General features: G+C 33.1%; 1 protein-coding gene across 1 annotated transcript; it reads right to left on the reverse strand.

The window, feature by feature from the left end:
* Positions 1–2,766: 2,766 nt before the first annotated feature.
* LOC127103423 (respiratory burst oxidase homolog protein A) lies at positions 2,767–11,447 on the reverse strand. The gene is made up of 14 exons (XM_051040685.1): positions 10,489–11,447; positions 10,128–10,287; positions 9,805–9,853; positions 9,142–9,255; positions 6,151–6,573; positions 5,593–5,979; positions 5,397–5,492; positions 5,006–5,121; positions 4,649–4,816; positions 4,393–4,552; positions 4,054–4,251; positions 3,797–3,925; positions 3,625–3,703; positions 2,767–3,510 (listed from the first exon to the last, which is right to left on the reverse strand). The coding sequence occupies exons 1-14, from the start codon at positions 11,141–11,143 to the stop codon at positions 3,401–3,403; spliced, it is 2,844 nt and encodes a 947-aa protein (XP_050896642.1). The 5' UTR covers positions 11,144–11,447; the 3' UTR covers positions 2,767–3,400.
* Positions 11,448–13,515: the final 2,068 nt, after the last annotated feature.

Here is a 13,515-nt window from a genome sequence, read left to right on the forward strand (position 1 = left end):
GTCGATTGTAAGACTTCCGTACTGAAAACAGGGTTAACCGCTCTAGTACGTCGAAGCCATCCTCGCATGGTGGATTGTTGAATTCAGGTTGAGTTTTCTCCCATTGGTAATGAAAAGCCTTGATGCTTGTGTTTTAAAATGAACTCACAAATTTTTGGAAATCTTTTAGCCGAACTACGGCGTTTTGATCCTTACCTTTGATGGAAGGTACGTAGGCAACGGGTTCATCCGTTCAAACACAAAAATAACTAACTTGTACATTCTTTTCTCATCATCCCATTCATGTTTGCACAATATGTCAAAAACAAATAAACATTTTTTATACAACAAGTGTGAAAAGGGCTCCCTAGGAGTACCTAGGACGTGATGGGTGTCTAACACCTTCCCATTGCGTAATTTACCCCTTACCCAGACTCTCTGATCTTTTATTGGTTTTCTACGTGTAAAACTTCTTAGGTTTTTGTTCGCTTTTTAACCAGTCCTTAGGATAAATAAAAGTGCGGTGGCGACTCGATTTCTTTGTATACTTTGCTTATGGTTTAATCAATAAATCATATAGTGACGAATACACCGCTACAGGCACCTAGTTATTTTAGAATCTTGTGGAAGGACTCCATGGACAACGACTTTGTAAAAATATCAACAAACTACGTATTCAAAAACTATAACGCCCTTTTCAACCTAATCACAAAGAAAATGACCCCTAATCTCTAAATGTTTAATGTGTGAGTGTAACACATGGTTTTTAGTTAGACTTATAGCACTAGTGTTGTCACATTTGATCAGAACGCAACCTAGTTTTAAATCATTATCCAATAATTGTTGCTTTATCCAAATGACTTATGCATAACAATTACCGGTGACCATGTATTCCGCCTCGATGGTAGAAAGTGAGACACTTAGTTGCTTCTTTTTATACCATGAGATCAGACAATCTCCAAAAACATGACATGTTCTATTATTACTTTTCCTATCTGATTTACACCCCATAAAACCAGAGTCAGAAAAGTCTGCTAAACTACATTGATTTCCCTTATGGAACTAAAGACCATGGTTTGCAGTACCATTTAAGTACCTTAAAATATGTTTAATGATCTTAAAATGTGATTCTCTAGGGGAAGTTTGAAACCTAACACACATGTGAATGCTAAACATAATATCAGGTCTACTTGCAATTAAATAAAGCAAGAATTCTATCATATTTCGATATTTAGTTATTTCAACCTCCTTTCCTTATTCATCTTTGTCAATTAGAAAATTTGAGGTCATTTGTGTAGATATTGATTTAACATGCTTGATTTCACACTTCTTTAAAACTTCTAAGCAATATTTGATCTGGATGATAAAAGTCTCCTTATTAGTTTGTTTTATTTGGAGTCGAAAGATATATGCAAGCTCACCCATCAATACATTTCAAATTTACCATGCAGAGTGTTAGATAACACCCTCTACATAGCTTCATTAATAAATCCAAAAATAGTGTCATCTACATATATTTGAACCAATAAAACATGTTTTTCTTTACGTTTTATAAATAAATTGGTGTCTACAGTTTCACGAATAAATTCATCCGCTAGTAATAAATCACTAAGATGCTCATACCAAGCTCTAGGAGCTTACTTGAGACCATAAAGGGATCTCTTAAGTTTAAAAGTGTGGTCGGGATTGTCATAATCTTCAAAACTTGGAGGTTTAGAAATATATATCTCTTTACTTATAAATTCATTCTAGAAAGTGGACTTAACATACATCTAATATAGCTTGAAATCAAGACAATAATTGAATGCCAAAAGGAGTCTAATAACTTCAAGACGGGAACAAGAGCATATTTATCCTCGTATTCTATCCCTTCAGTCTATTTTATACCCTTTTGCCACTAGCCTAACCTTATTTCTAGTCATTATTCCGTTTTCATCTAGTTTGTTCTGAAAGACCCAGTTAGTACCTATCATTGTTTTGTTTTTAGGAGGTTGGACTAAATCCTATTTGCATTCCTTCTAAAATGGTTGAGTTTTGTTTACATGGCAAGAATCCAACACTCATTAGTCAAAGCATCACTAATAGTTTTTGGTTCAAGTTGGAATATGAAATTAGAGTAATTACATACAAAAATATTGACCAAAAAGTAATTACAAAAATTATTTAATTGTAAACACGTTTATTTACTCCTTTTTTTATATCTCATAAGATGCTATCCAACGAATGGTCCTTTTTAGCAATCTAATCTCGAAAAAGTTGGTTTGAGGTCTTTTGTTTACTATCCTCTTGTTCATTTTCATCTTTATCATGTATAATGTCATGATTTTTTTTTCCAAAACAACTGAAGTATACATTTTTTTTAAATGAGAGGTGCCAAACTCTTCACAAGATCCGTCATTAAAGATTTTTTTTTATGTTTCTTAAGATTGAATTAACAATTGTTGTGTCATATTTTGTGAGCCTAAAGCATTTAAACAATCTTTTTAAACAATTTCCTCTCATGGTAATTATAAATAAGCAACCTATATTTAACATCATCAATTTATATTATTTTATCTATACTGCATTTTAATAACCAAATTGATTTAAAAATAATAATATTTAAGATTAAGTTTTCCACTTTTAAAATTACTTCAACAAACTTCATCCCTTAAATTTAAGGGGTAAGGTTTCCATGACTTTAAGGTGGCAAAGTTAGGCAAAATTAGTTACATAACTTTTTGCGGATTAAGTTACCTAATCCAATTCCAAATTTAAGGGATCAATGTTGTCACATCATGATCTTGGTTAAAAAAATAAGCAACCAAGTTTATAGATTAAGAAATCAACAAGTTCTGATGCTCTAACAATTGTTTAATTTGTATTCTTCACTATCTATCCATTATGTGTATGATACAAAAGATAAAAGTATAATGCTAGTGGTTACCGGTTACCTTGATAAAAGAAAAAAGAAAACACTATACTAGCCTCATTTACACACATATAGACCCTTCCTCAGTAGAAAAGCCAAGCAAAAATCAGGGTTCTTTTGAGAGATATAGAGAGGATCATAAAAGCAACATGAAGATTCCCCGGTGAGTCACCATTTTCATAAGAAAGTTACTCCCCAAACCCCTGTTCCCTTACCTCCTTTTATCTTTCTTTATCCTCATAACGGTTCATTTCAATTCATTGCGAATCTATCTGTAATAATCATTCAATGTTGCTTCCAATTAGATCAATGCATCCAATATATGTAACGAATAATGTAGGGTACACAAGCTGCAGTTATCTCTTCTTCTTTGCAGCCACATGCATGGTGAAATGCCAAGCAACTTTGATGTCTGGTATGTACGATGCTTCACATTCTATAAAAAAAAGTTTTAGCTTATTGAACATAGTCATATAGTAAGGTCATCAATTCCTGCTCCATCCAAATTAGTTAGAAATGCTCCTTGTGAAACTCAAATTTTGTTGGACCCTTTTCATTGAACTCGAAGCATAACTTATTAAGTTCTTTAGCCAAAACTGGTGCGCCACAATAAAATACCCCTAATATGAATTAAGACAGGCATAATGTCAGAATGTCAGTGCAAGAAAAACAAAAAATGGTCTATATGATACTACCATGTAAGAAGTGCTAACATATGCTCCACGGAGACTAACCTATTCGTCCACTATAGTGTTTGGAACACATTTTAGAGAAAACCTTTTTCCAATTAGGCCTAGCAAAATGCGTCCGTACCTGTAAAGTAGAAATTCAAAGAAACAGTTATAATTTAGTCACTGCTGAGTCCCAACATAGAAATTAAAGAGCATCAAGAAATTGAAGGCTTACCCTAGTTCCAGAAACAATATCAACTCCATTTTTGGCATGGTTAAGTGCTTGAACCATGGTGATGAGGGCAGACCTAGCATCTCCTTCTTCGTATACGCTAGTCAAGTAGTTGTGCATCTCAATGACACCCTGAGGTTCATAATTTGACAATCAACATTAGCCAATTGCAAGTAATCCTTATTCATCTTAAGGAATACTTAATTCTTTAGGAGTAAGTATCTATAATATAAATAAATCTTAAGCAATATAACTAATACCCTTTGATCAAGCTCAGCTACTTCGTTCATGACTCCTTTGAACCAATCAAAAGAGCCTTGCTCTCTTGTAACCCAGTAGAAATAAGCATTGGTAGTCTTCAGAGTTTTCCTCCTTTTTGGAGCAATTTTATTAAGAGATGGTGAATCAGTACTTCCAACGCTTACGTCTGAAGCTCTACTTGTATCAGAGACTGAATCCTGGATGGGTGTAACGTTTATTGCTAATTTAGTCATGCTATATTTACATACGAATGCTCAAATGACAATCAGTAAATGTTGTCTAACATATACTTTATATATATGAGTTTTAACATGGTTGTTATTATCAGTAATACTCACCGCCAGCTCCTCCATTTTGATAATGTTGTTGAGCAGATCTTTCAGGATACTGATGAAAGGAGTTGCTCCTATACCGAGACCGACCAGTAACAGAACGTCATATTTTTTATAGTCTTGTGCTGGTGCCCCGTAAGGTCCATCTATCTTTAACTTTGGCAAACTTCATGAACAGTTAAAAAACAGCAGAAATATCAACATAAATTTATAGTTGATGACCAAAAATTTGTAGACAACACATTGCAAGTGCAACATGTACCTTTTCTTTGTAGTTTCATCAGCTCTGAGAAGCCCACTCCTCCCAGACACAGGAGGCTCACAGGCCTCCGAAAATACCCTTTTAAGCTCCTGAGTCCAGTCACCAAGTTGACGAATGTGAACACTCAGAAAGTCATCCCCGGGGGCTGAGGTAATAGAAAACGGATGCCTGTCATCATACATATATTTCTCCATGTTACTGTTAGACACTGACACTAAATTGCGCAAAGATGCCATAACAGAATCAAAGACTCCCAATTGCTGATTAGTTTTGATTCAGTAAAAAACACAAATATGGTATGAAGCAGCATTCAACTAAAATGAAATGTATTGTCCATTAAATTGAAATGCAACTTACCACTCAAAGGGAGACACGGCAGAGCATTGTACAAACATGTATTGTCCGCTTTTGTAGCGAAATTGAGGAGGCTTAGACATTTGCAATGTGAGAACATTTCCAGGATAAATAGCAACCTAAATGTTTTTCATAATTAAAAAGAAGGAAAATGAAATAAGTTAATGTTGGTGCATTTACAGGATAGTTTGATTTATATAAAATTAAGGCGAATCAAGTGTGATTTCTGTGGTCTAGGTCCTTGCAATTTTTACTTTGTGGACTCCACTCACTGGATAAATACAATATGCCCAGACAAATCAATTGTAGGGAAAACAAAGTGAACTCATATTATTAATGAAGTTGATACCAATTTTAAGAGCCTGCCACTATTAGTTTCACTTCCTATTCTCACCTTTATGATACGGACTGTATAAAAGCCAGAACGAAATAATCTGAGTGTTCTTTCTGATGCATAGAGTAAAACTGGAACAGCGAGATACATCCATGTCTGAAAATCAAAAATCAAGGGGTCAAATAACTAATCACCTTAAACAACATATTTCATAAATATCCTAAACAATTGAAATCCAATTCTATAAATTATATACCGTTTTAAAGTACCACTTGTGCACGAGGTAAAGTTTTACACCATGGACAATGAGCAGGACATAGACAATGACAAACAGATGGTGTGAATACCAGAAGGCATTGAAGCCAGTAAGCCTACTAAATGGTTCAGGCAGCTTAATGAGATTCCTCCTGAACCATTTTGTTGCGAGTGTAAATGCTATTGCCATCAAAACCACCATCAAAATCCCAGTGATACCCTCAACTCCTTTAACTATGTCTCCATAACTGGGTCTGTTATGACCAAATACACCTTTCAAATACTTCTGATAATCAGCTTCAGACGAACCTGCAAGTCTTGGAAAATCACAAGCAAGGTGATTCCCGGCATGAAGTATAACACCGATTACGATTGCCCCAGCAATTGTCTGTAAGAATCAGAAGATATTGAAGATATAATGATAAAGATTGCTTTAATCAACCAGATATAGAAGATATTGAAATATATATTTAAAATAAAATAAAAAAACTATAGTTAAAAACACCATAAAAGAGTAGTCTCCGGACTCTGGAGGTTTCCTAGTGGTACGAATGCGTACCTTATGGAAGTTGATGTTGTCGTCAAAAGGTACAACATAAGATAGCTTCGTAGACCTGAGCCAAGTTATGGTGTTTCTGCAGACGGGTAAGAGTATGAGTGCCATGTTGAATTTCAACGTTTCAGCCCCACCTTTGGCTGTGGGAAGACAGTAACCCATTATATGAAAAGCATCCTTTTGCTTGTATTGAAAAAATTTCCAAGTGAAGAGTCCAATCATTATGCAAACCCACAATGTTAAAACCCAAAGTCTCCTCCAATTCTCTTGCAAATAGTAAATAAATCTGCGGCTCACCCTACGTATAGGACTTTTCATCCTAAGTCCCTGTAGGTTCTGGCTCAAAGCTTGGCTTGTGTAGCTTAGAGCTTGGGAGTAATTGAGATACGTGTCCTTTTGTAAAAGAAGTGTCTCCAATTGCCATAGCTGCATGCATAGGAACAACATAATGACCATCCAAAATGTCGCAAAATATTCAGAGGTTGAGTCGTGAAAAACACATTTCAGCATGTCAACGATCTGGATTATAAGCATTATAGGAGTAATAGAACTTTAACAAACGTGGATATATGTTGAGTAAGAGGTATGCATAACCCATGAAAACAAAAGCCAGGAATTGAAGCTTATGAAAAGAAGATGGATGTCCCTGCATTCCTTCTGTCATTGCATTGGTGATCATTTTATTCAGATCAAATGTGATAAGACAGTAGGAAAGGCAATCCCTCAACTCATGGCATAAACTAATTTTAACCAATTGTATTTATTGCTTTGCAGCTCCCCTCTCACATTAAAGGAGAGGTAAACTGTAAAAGAATCAGTTCTCATTACTTGATTTCAAGTCCATAATTGAGAAAATAATGGCAGAAAAAATGAAAATAATTGATGAACAATCAACTAAGATCAGGACGCAATAGCTTCAACTATGCCCAAAAAGGATTTCCTGCCACAGTACTGTTCACATTTACTTTTAAATAGTGTTGACAACATTCACTTTAACACTTGTTACAACAATCATTCTTTTATTAGATAAATATGTAGTCCTAATTCCAAAGTAGTACCTCAATTCTAAATTGGTCACATCGACCAAAATTTCACGCAACAAAGAGTGAGTGTATAAATGGTATTCCCTATAAATCACAGACTTTTACGTGAACTCTTCACTCAAACACATCAACATTAGTAATATAAAAAATATAGGACATAGACACAACTATTTATCTCATTTATCTATTTACCATTAGAAAAGATAGAAATGGCTCAATAAATCTTTAACTCTTTTAAAATTATGAGGTTTGTTTAAAGAGTGTATAAGATGTGTCAAAGCAAAGAAAGAAAGAAATTTTTTTAGAACTTTTTGTCTGACACGTAACGTATAAGTGTCATACTGATCTCGACACTGATTCGAAGAGTGTCAAAACAAAAATTAAAACATTTTTAAAAGCAGTTATCGGAATTTTCCAACACATGCCGGATTCCGTGACACTTTTAATTCTAAAGGTGTCTTTGCATAGTAGACTGTAAGCACTACTCTTTAGTCTTTTACTTTTAGCTTTAAAGTTCAATGAACAGCACTACCCTTTACTTTTAGTTTGAAGCTTAGCTTTGAATTTTTACTGATTAAAAATTGTAACAATTATCTTCTAAAAATGTCCTATTGGTCAAAGAAATAACGAGGTCGTAAATACTTATATTGATCAGCATCTACTTGCTTACTCAAGGAACTGAATAATTAGAAGTATCAGCTTAATCATATTAGGTACATAGTAACAAAGTCGTCCCTAGCTAGCTACTTGAATTTATGTTAAATTTGTTGACAAAGCAAAAGATGGAGAAATAAATATTAAAGTATATGGAGTAGTTACAAATAATGTATAGCGATGTTAATGGAATATCAAAAAAAAATTTATACAAGGACATCAATCAATTTAGTATTTGTTCAACTTATAACTGCTTGCTAGCTTGGAATAATTTATCAAATATGCCTGATTTTTTCACCTTTTTCTAAACGGTTGAACAACAATGGAAATGTTGTGTGTGGATCAATTACACAATTTGGCCCAACTGTGGACTAATGAAAGGGTCGTAGTCCAACACTGACTTAATGTACGTAAGTCAAGACTGCAAAAATAGGAGGCCCTAGCAATAGCAAATATACTTGTGGAACATTATATTCTCTTTTTTATTGTATTAATGGAAATTATATAAAATGAAAATGTCAATTACATATTAATCAAGGGATAGAACTCAAGTGGTGAAAAAAAATTCTAATTAAAGACTAATCGTTCAAAAATATATATTTTTTTTTATCAAACTTTGTTTTATCTTTAACTAACCTCTAGATTATCACAAAAAAATATATTCACCAATTATTTTTTTAAATCAACTAACATTATCAACAACTTTTTCCACAAAGAAACAATTATTACAATAATTAGTTATTTGTTCATTGTTTATAAAAACATGCTAAGAAAAATCATATTTGATTCTTCTACCATGAGGTTGACATTAAAAAATAAATTTTAAATTGTGACGTTCATTGAAATCCAACTATTGAAATTTTATTCACTTTATATAGTTTGTTATACATGTTGATATATTTTATCATCATAATGTAACGTTATCATTGTACTTAGTATCCCAGTATCCATTATTATGGAGTAAAATTCAAATAATTATTATGAACACCATTGTTTTTTTTTTTTTGCTTATTTATATTTACTACTCCTTTTTTCTTAAGTTAGTCAATGTCTCATTTTCTATGTCATGTTAATAAATATTTTAGTAAAAACTTTAATTGTTATTGTTTTTTAAAATGTCAATTAAATATTAAATATTTTTTATTATACTCAACTATTAGTATAACTTTTTATAAAAATTATTAACATGTTTTAACATTAACAGGTGTTGTTTAAAACTTATTTAATTTGAGAGATGAATAACAAAGACTATACTAAAAAATACCACATTATTTTTTTATAAAATTTATGCAAATACCTCAATGTAGCCAAGTCTTTCAGGGTCTAACTCTTCCATGATCAGAGCTGCATATTCTTCAGCCTGCTCTTGGAGTCTAGATAACTTATTTGCAGAAGCGCTTAACATTATGACCTGGAAGGAAAGAAATGTAGCAAGAATTAGATAATGAATTATTTAATTAACTAAAAAAATAAACTAAATATTAGTACGTGGTTAAGAAAATGTCTATCTTGTGACAAAAGAAATGCTTTTAGCATAAAATGACGAACACGCCCCCACCAACTCCACTCTGAAAACGTCTTCACTATGAATTCCAAGAATTTGGTAAAAACAGAGAAATGAAAGCTCCATCTCTATGACCTAAACCGAAAAAAGTAAGACATGACTCTTGAATATCTACTACTACCAACTAATATTATGCTTTAGAACACGGAAAATTAATGTCTAGTGTGAACTCGATAATACTTAATTACTGGATTTTGAAGTAATTATTTTTAATAATCATGAGACTTAAGTTTGTCCACGCCAGCCTAATGTTGATTAATTAAGAGCATGGATGCAACGTTTCACGTACATAATATGAACAAAATGTCACTCTAAAGAAACATTAAAGTTGATTGTTCAAACACAAATATACAATAGTAAACAAATATATCAGTTGAATATAAAAATCTCCGGTACCTCTTTTACTTCTTCTTCGGTGATTCTTCCATCTTCGTTCTTGTCCACCCTGTGAAGACAATTAAGATATTATATGAAAATTAAAATAATAAGGCACTTAATGATTACTACTACAATAATAATAATTGAATTTCAAGCTAAGAAAGCTTCAAAGTGACATTAAAATATTAAAGTAAATATACGGTGACATTTAATAATGAGGTGTATAATTTGACATTGGATAGTGCCAGTGCGAGTTTTAAAGGTAAACATCGAAGATTATTAATCACTAATTAAATAGAACTACAACAATAATCAATAAACAATAAGCATTGAAAGATTACATGTCAAAGAAGATCTGGAGCCGGGAATCAAAACTTTGATTAGTAATTTGCGTCCAGAACTCGAGAAGTTCTTCCCTGTTTATCTTATCAACCTTCAACCTTTGTTTACGACCCAGAGCATCAAAGAGTTCCAGAGCAAATTCCTTGGAATCTTTCATACCTTTCGATAGAGAGAAAAAAATTAATAAGACTCTATCAAGTAAAATGAATCATCAGAAAAAGCACTACGCAAGATCTAAGTAATTTTTAGGCTATAAAATTGACTAAATTATAATGCATTGAAATTTGAAACAGAGAGAAATTAAACGGTTTAAACGAACAATGCAAGATTGTGAATAGAGATTTCAAAAACGAAATTGACCTATGCATTGACCGAAATCGACGCGATGGAGAAAACCGTCTTTAGCAAGTTTATCGAAATTCTTCTGCACTTCGTTCCACGCATCTAAACCGTTGGATTTACTGCTGATGAATTTCAAACTACGGAGTGCTTTATGAGCGCCGGTGCGAGTGCGATCAAGCTGCGCTCGTTGCTTCCTCAGAGCTCTAGCGGCCAACGCCGTTTCAAAACCACCAACTCCGGCACTGCTTGTTCCGGTATGACCAGCGGAAGATGAAAGAGTGCGCGAAGCATGACCGTGACTCCACGAGAATCGCCGAAGCTCCTGCGAGAACTGCTTTGCCTTTGCCACCGCTTCCGCTTTCAGCTCCTGCGAGAAATGCCGGAATCCTCTCGAAGAGTTTCTCCGGATCGACGGTGACCTCGGAACAGACGCCGGAGTATCGTAACCGCTTCCGGCGACACTATCGTCAATATTAACATTAACATTAACACCAGCTGGCTCAACACTTCGAAGAACGATTGTGTCATCGTCTCGAAGATCGATAGTAACCTCCACAAACTCATCGGAGGCATAGCTAGACTCGGTCCCCGGTGATGTCCCTGCGCTGACAGTTACTTTTCCGGGAACAGTATCTGACGCCCAACGCCGCTCGTGCTTCGGAATATCATTCATTGATCCCACAATAATCAATACACCGATCAGTCTAAATGAATTTCTCGTTTTTACCCCTCAATTCGAATTTTTGTTCATTACATAAAACCATAAATGAAAAGAACTGAGAAATATTTTAAGCTATGCTATTGTTTGACACGCGTTAATCAATGGACAAGTGTAGATTGGATGAACAAAATTACTAAACTGAATTTATATAGAGAGAGAGGAGAGGAAAGTAAAATCTTAGATACATAGATTACGCTCTGTCATTAGATAGGTAGAAGAAAGAAACACAAATTTATGGAATGGTTTTTAATTAAAATAATAATAAAAAATTTAAAAAGTGCGTTTGGTTAAATATAATTGTTTTATTAGTGTGAAATGAAAAAGAAAAGGTAATAGTGGCCACCAAAAGATGTTGTTGGTGTTTCTATTAAAACTAATTAAAAATAAGAATTGAATTTCTAATATTAATATTGATATGATCTGAAAATGTAGCAGATTTGAATTTCTGATATTATATCTAATGTTTAGGCATAACTATTTTTATATTTTAATAGTTAATATGATTATTATAGTAATTAATTTAGTGTTTTGAGTTTGAAAAAAAAAGGTTTGTGGCGAGACGCGGTTGGAATGACTTGGCTTTTGAAGTAGTGGATGCAGAAGGTGAGAGAGAGATAAAGTGTGGGAATGGCGAGTCGGAAAACGAAAGAGAATATGTCTATTTTACGTTAGTGGGGTCGCTGATTCTAGACTCTCTGACTCGACGGCAAGGATTGATTTCAATGTCAACTCCACCCACACATACTTTCCCTTTATTTGTTTTCATTTGTGTATAGTAACATTTTGTCTATTTAAAAAAAAAAAAATCTATTTAATTTAGTTTTAGAAATTAACAATTAAGTTTCTTAAATTTTTTAAAATTTGGTTCATTGACTTTTTAATTTCAATTGACTTATCTATCTTTTAGGTATCATTATAGTTTATTTTGAGTTATCTTTAATTTTGCTAAAAATGTATCTCATTATATAATTTATTTTTATTTTGAAATGGTGTTTTAATTTGCAAAAGCTGTAGCAATATAGAATTTTCCTTCTTTTACGTTACTTTTGAGAAAGGCAATATAGAATTTTTCTAAAAACAATTTGGAAAATGACACAAAAAAGTATCAAAGTAAAACTTTTAAAAGCTATATATTTACATTTAAAAAATAATAATAATATTTTATTTTTATATTTCTTATATATAGAAATGAAATATCCATATTTTCACAATTGAGTATAAAAATGTTGAGATAGTATTGAAAAAGATAGATAAAATAAATAAAAAGAAATCAATATTAAATTAATGTTACATATTGGTTCAATAGAGTAAATTTCTGGTACGGTACAATGGAGAGCAAATACTTCAACATTTAAGTTAATGAATGAACAATAAAGGAGTAGAGTAAATTATAGTTAGAACATAATTTAGGCTTGTGTGAGATCTCTTATTTACGATGGTCGGTTAGAGATCTTCCTTACTTTCCATTGTGAATGTGAGAAACCGTTAGATGATATCCAATGATGAATAATCTTCTGGAGTGTGGATCGAGTATCAGTCTCATGGTACCAGGTGCATTGTACCATAAACACCTTATGATTTTAGACCGGTGATTGGCCTTATTGTTATTGGGCATCTAGCCGGATCGGAATAGTTATCTCAAATGCTTGTCACAATATAGTAATGAGAAATTCTTCGGAATACTAGGTTGGTGTCGCCCTAGAATGGGATCTTCACAACTGGTCCTTTTTTTTCAGAAGTAAAAAAGATTTAAAAAATCAGAGTGAGCGAGCTTCCGAATATACGCATTAAATATTAGTTTCATCATTGAGAAGCTTCGCTTGATTACATTTACATGTGACCCTATGTCACTATAGTATAGTGTGACTATCCCCCTCTATGGTACTCAAGTATACTAGAGTATTGTGGTCATATTAGGAAAATCTAACAATTATTTTTTAATTGCCCTATTTTTCTTCATTTTGGATGGTCGATTTGTATATCTCGTTCCACTATATAAAGGTTATTTTACCTTTCACTGAATATTTTCATTCTTCGTGCAAATTGTCACTTTACTCTTCTTTTCGCAAACTTATATTATTTCTCCCTGAATTCCGATGAATCCTATTTTACATATTCCTTTACTTCCTTAGATTTCACACACCCTCGGTTCATCGCACCTTCAGAGCCGCCTTTTGGTGTACCCTTTCCGTCAAACTTCCTGTTTTTCCAATAACCACTTATATCTTTCTCATTTATAGTAGTTATTTTCTCTATTTTATTTTAGTCATGGCCAATGTAGAAGACGAACCTATCAATGTCATAGAAATATCTAGTGGAGATTT

This window comes from Lathyrus oleraceus, chromosome 7 (genome assembly GCF_024323335.1).
Source record: "Lathyrus oleraceus cultivar Zhongwan6 chromosome 7, CAAS_Psat_ZW6_1.0, whole genome shotgun sequence".
In the NCBI taxonomy this organism is placed as follows: Eukaryota; Viridiplantae; Streptophyta; class Magnoliopsida; order Fabales; family Fabaceae; genus Lathyrus; species Lathyrus oleraceus.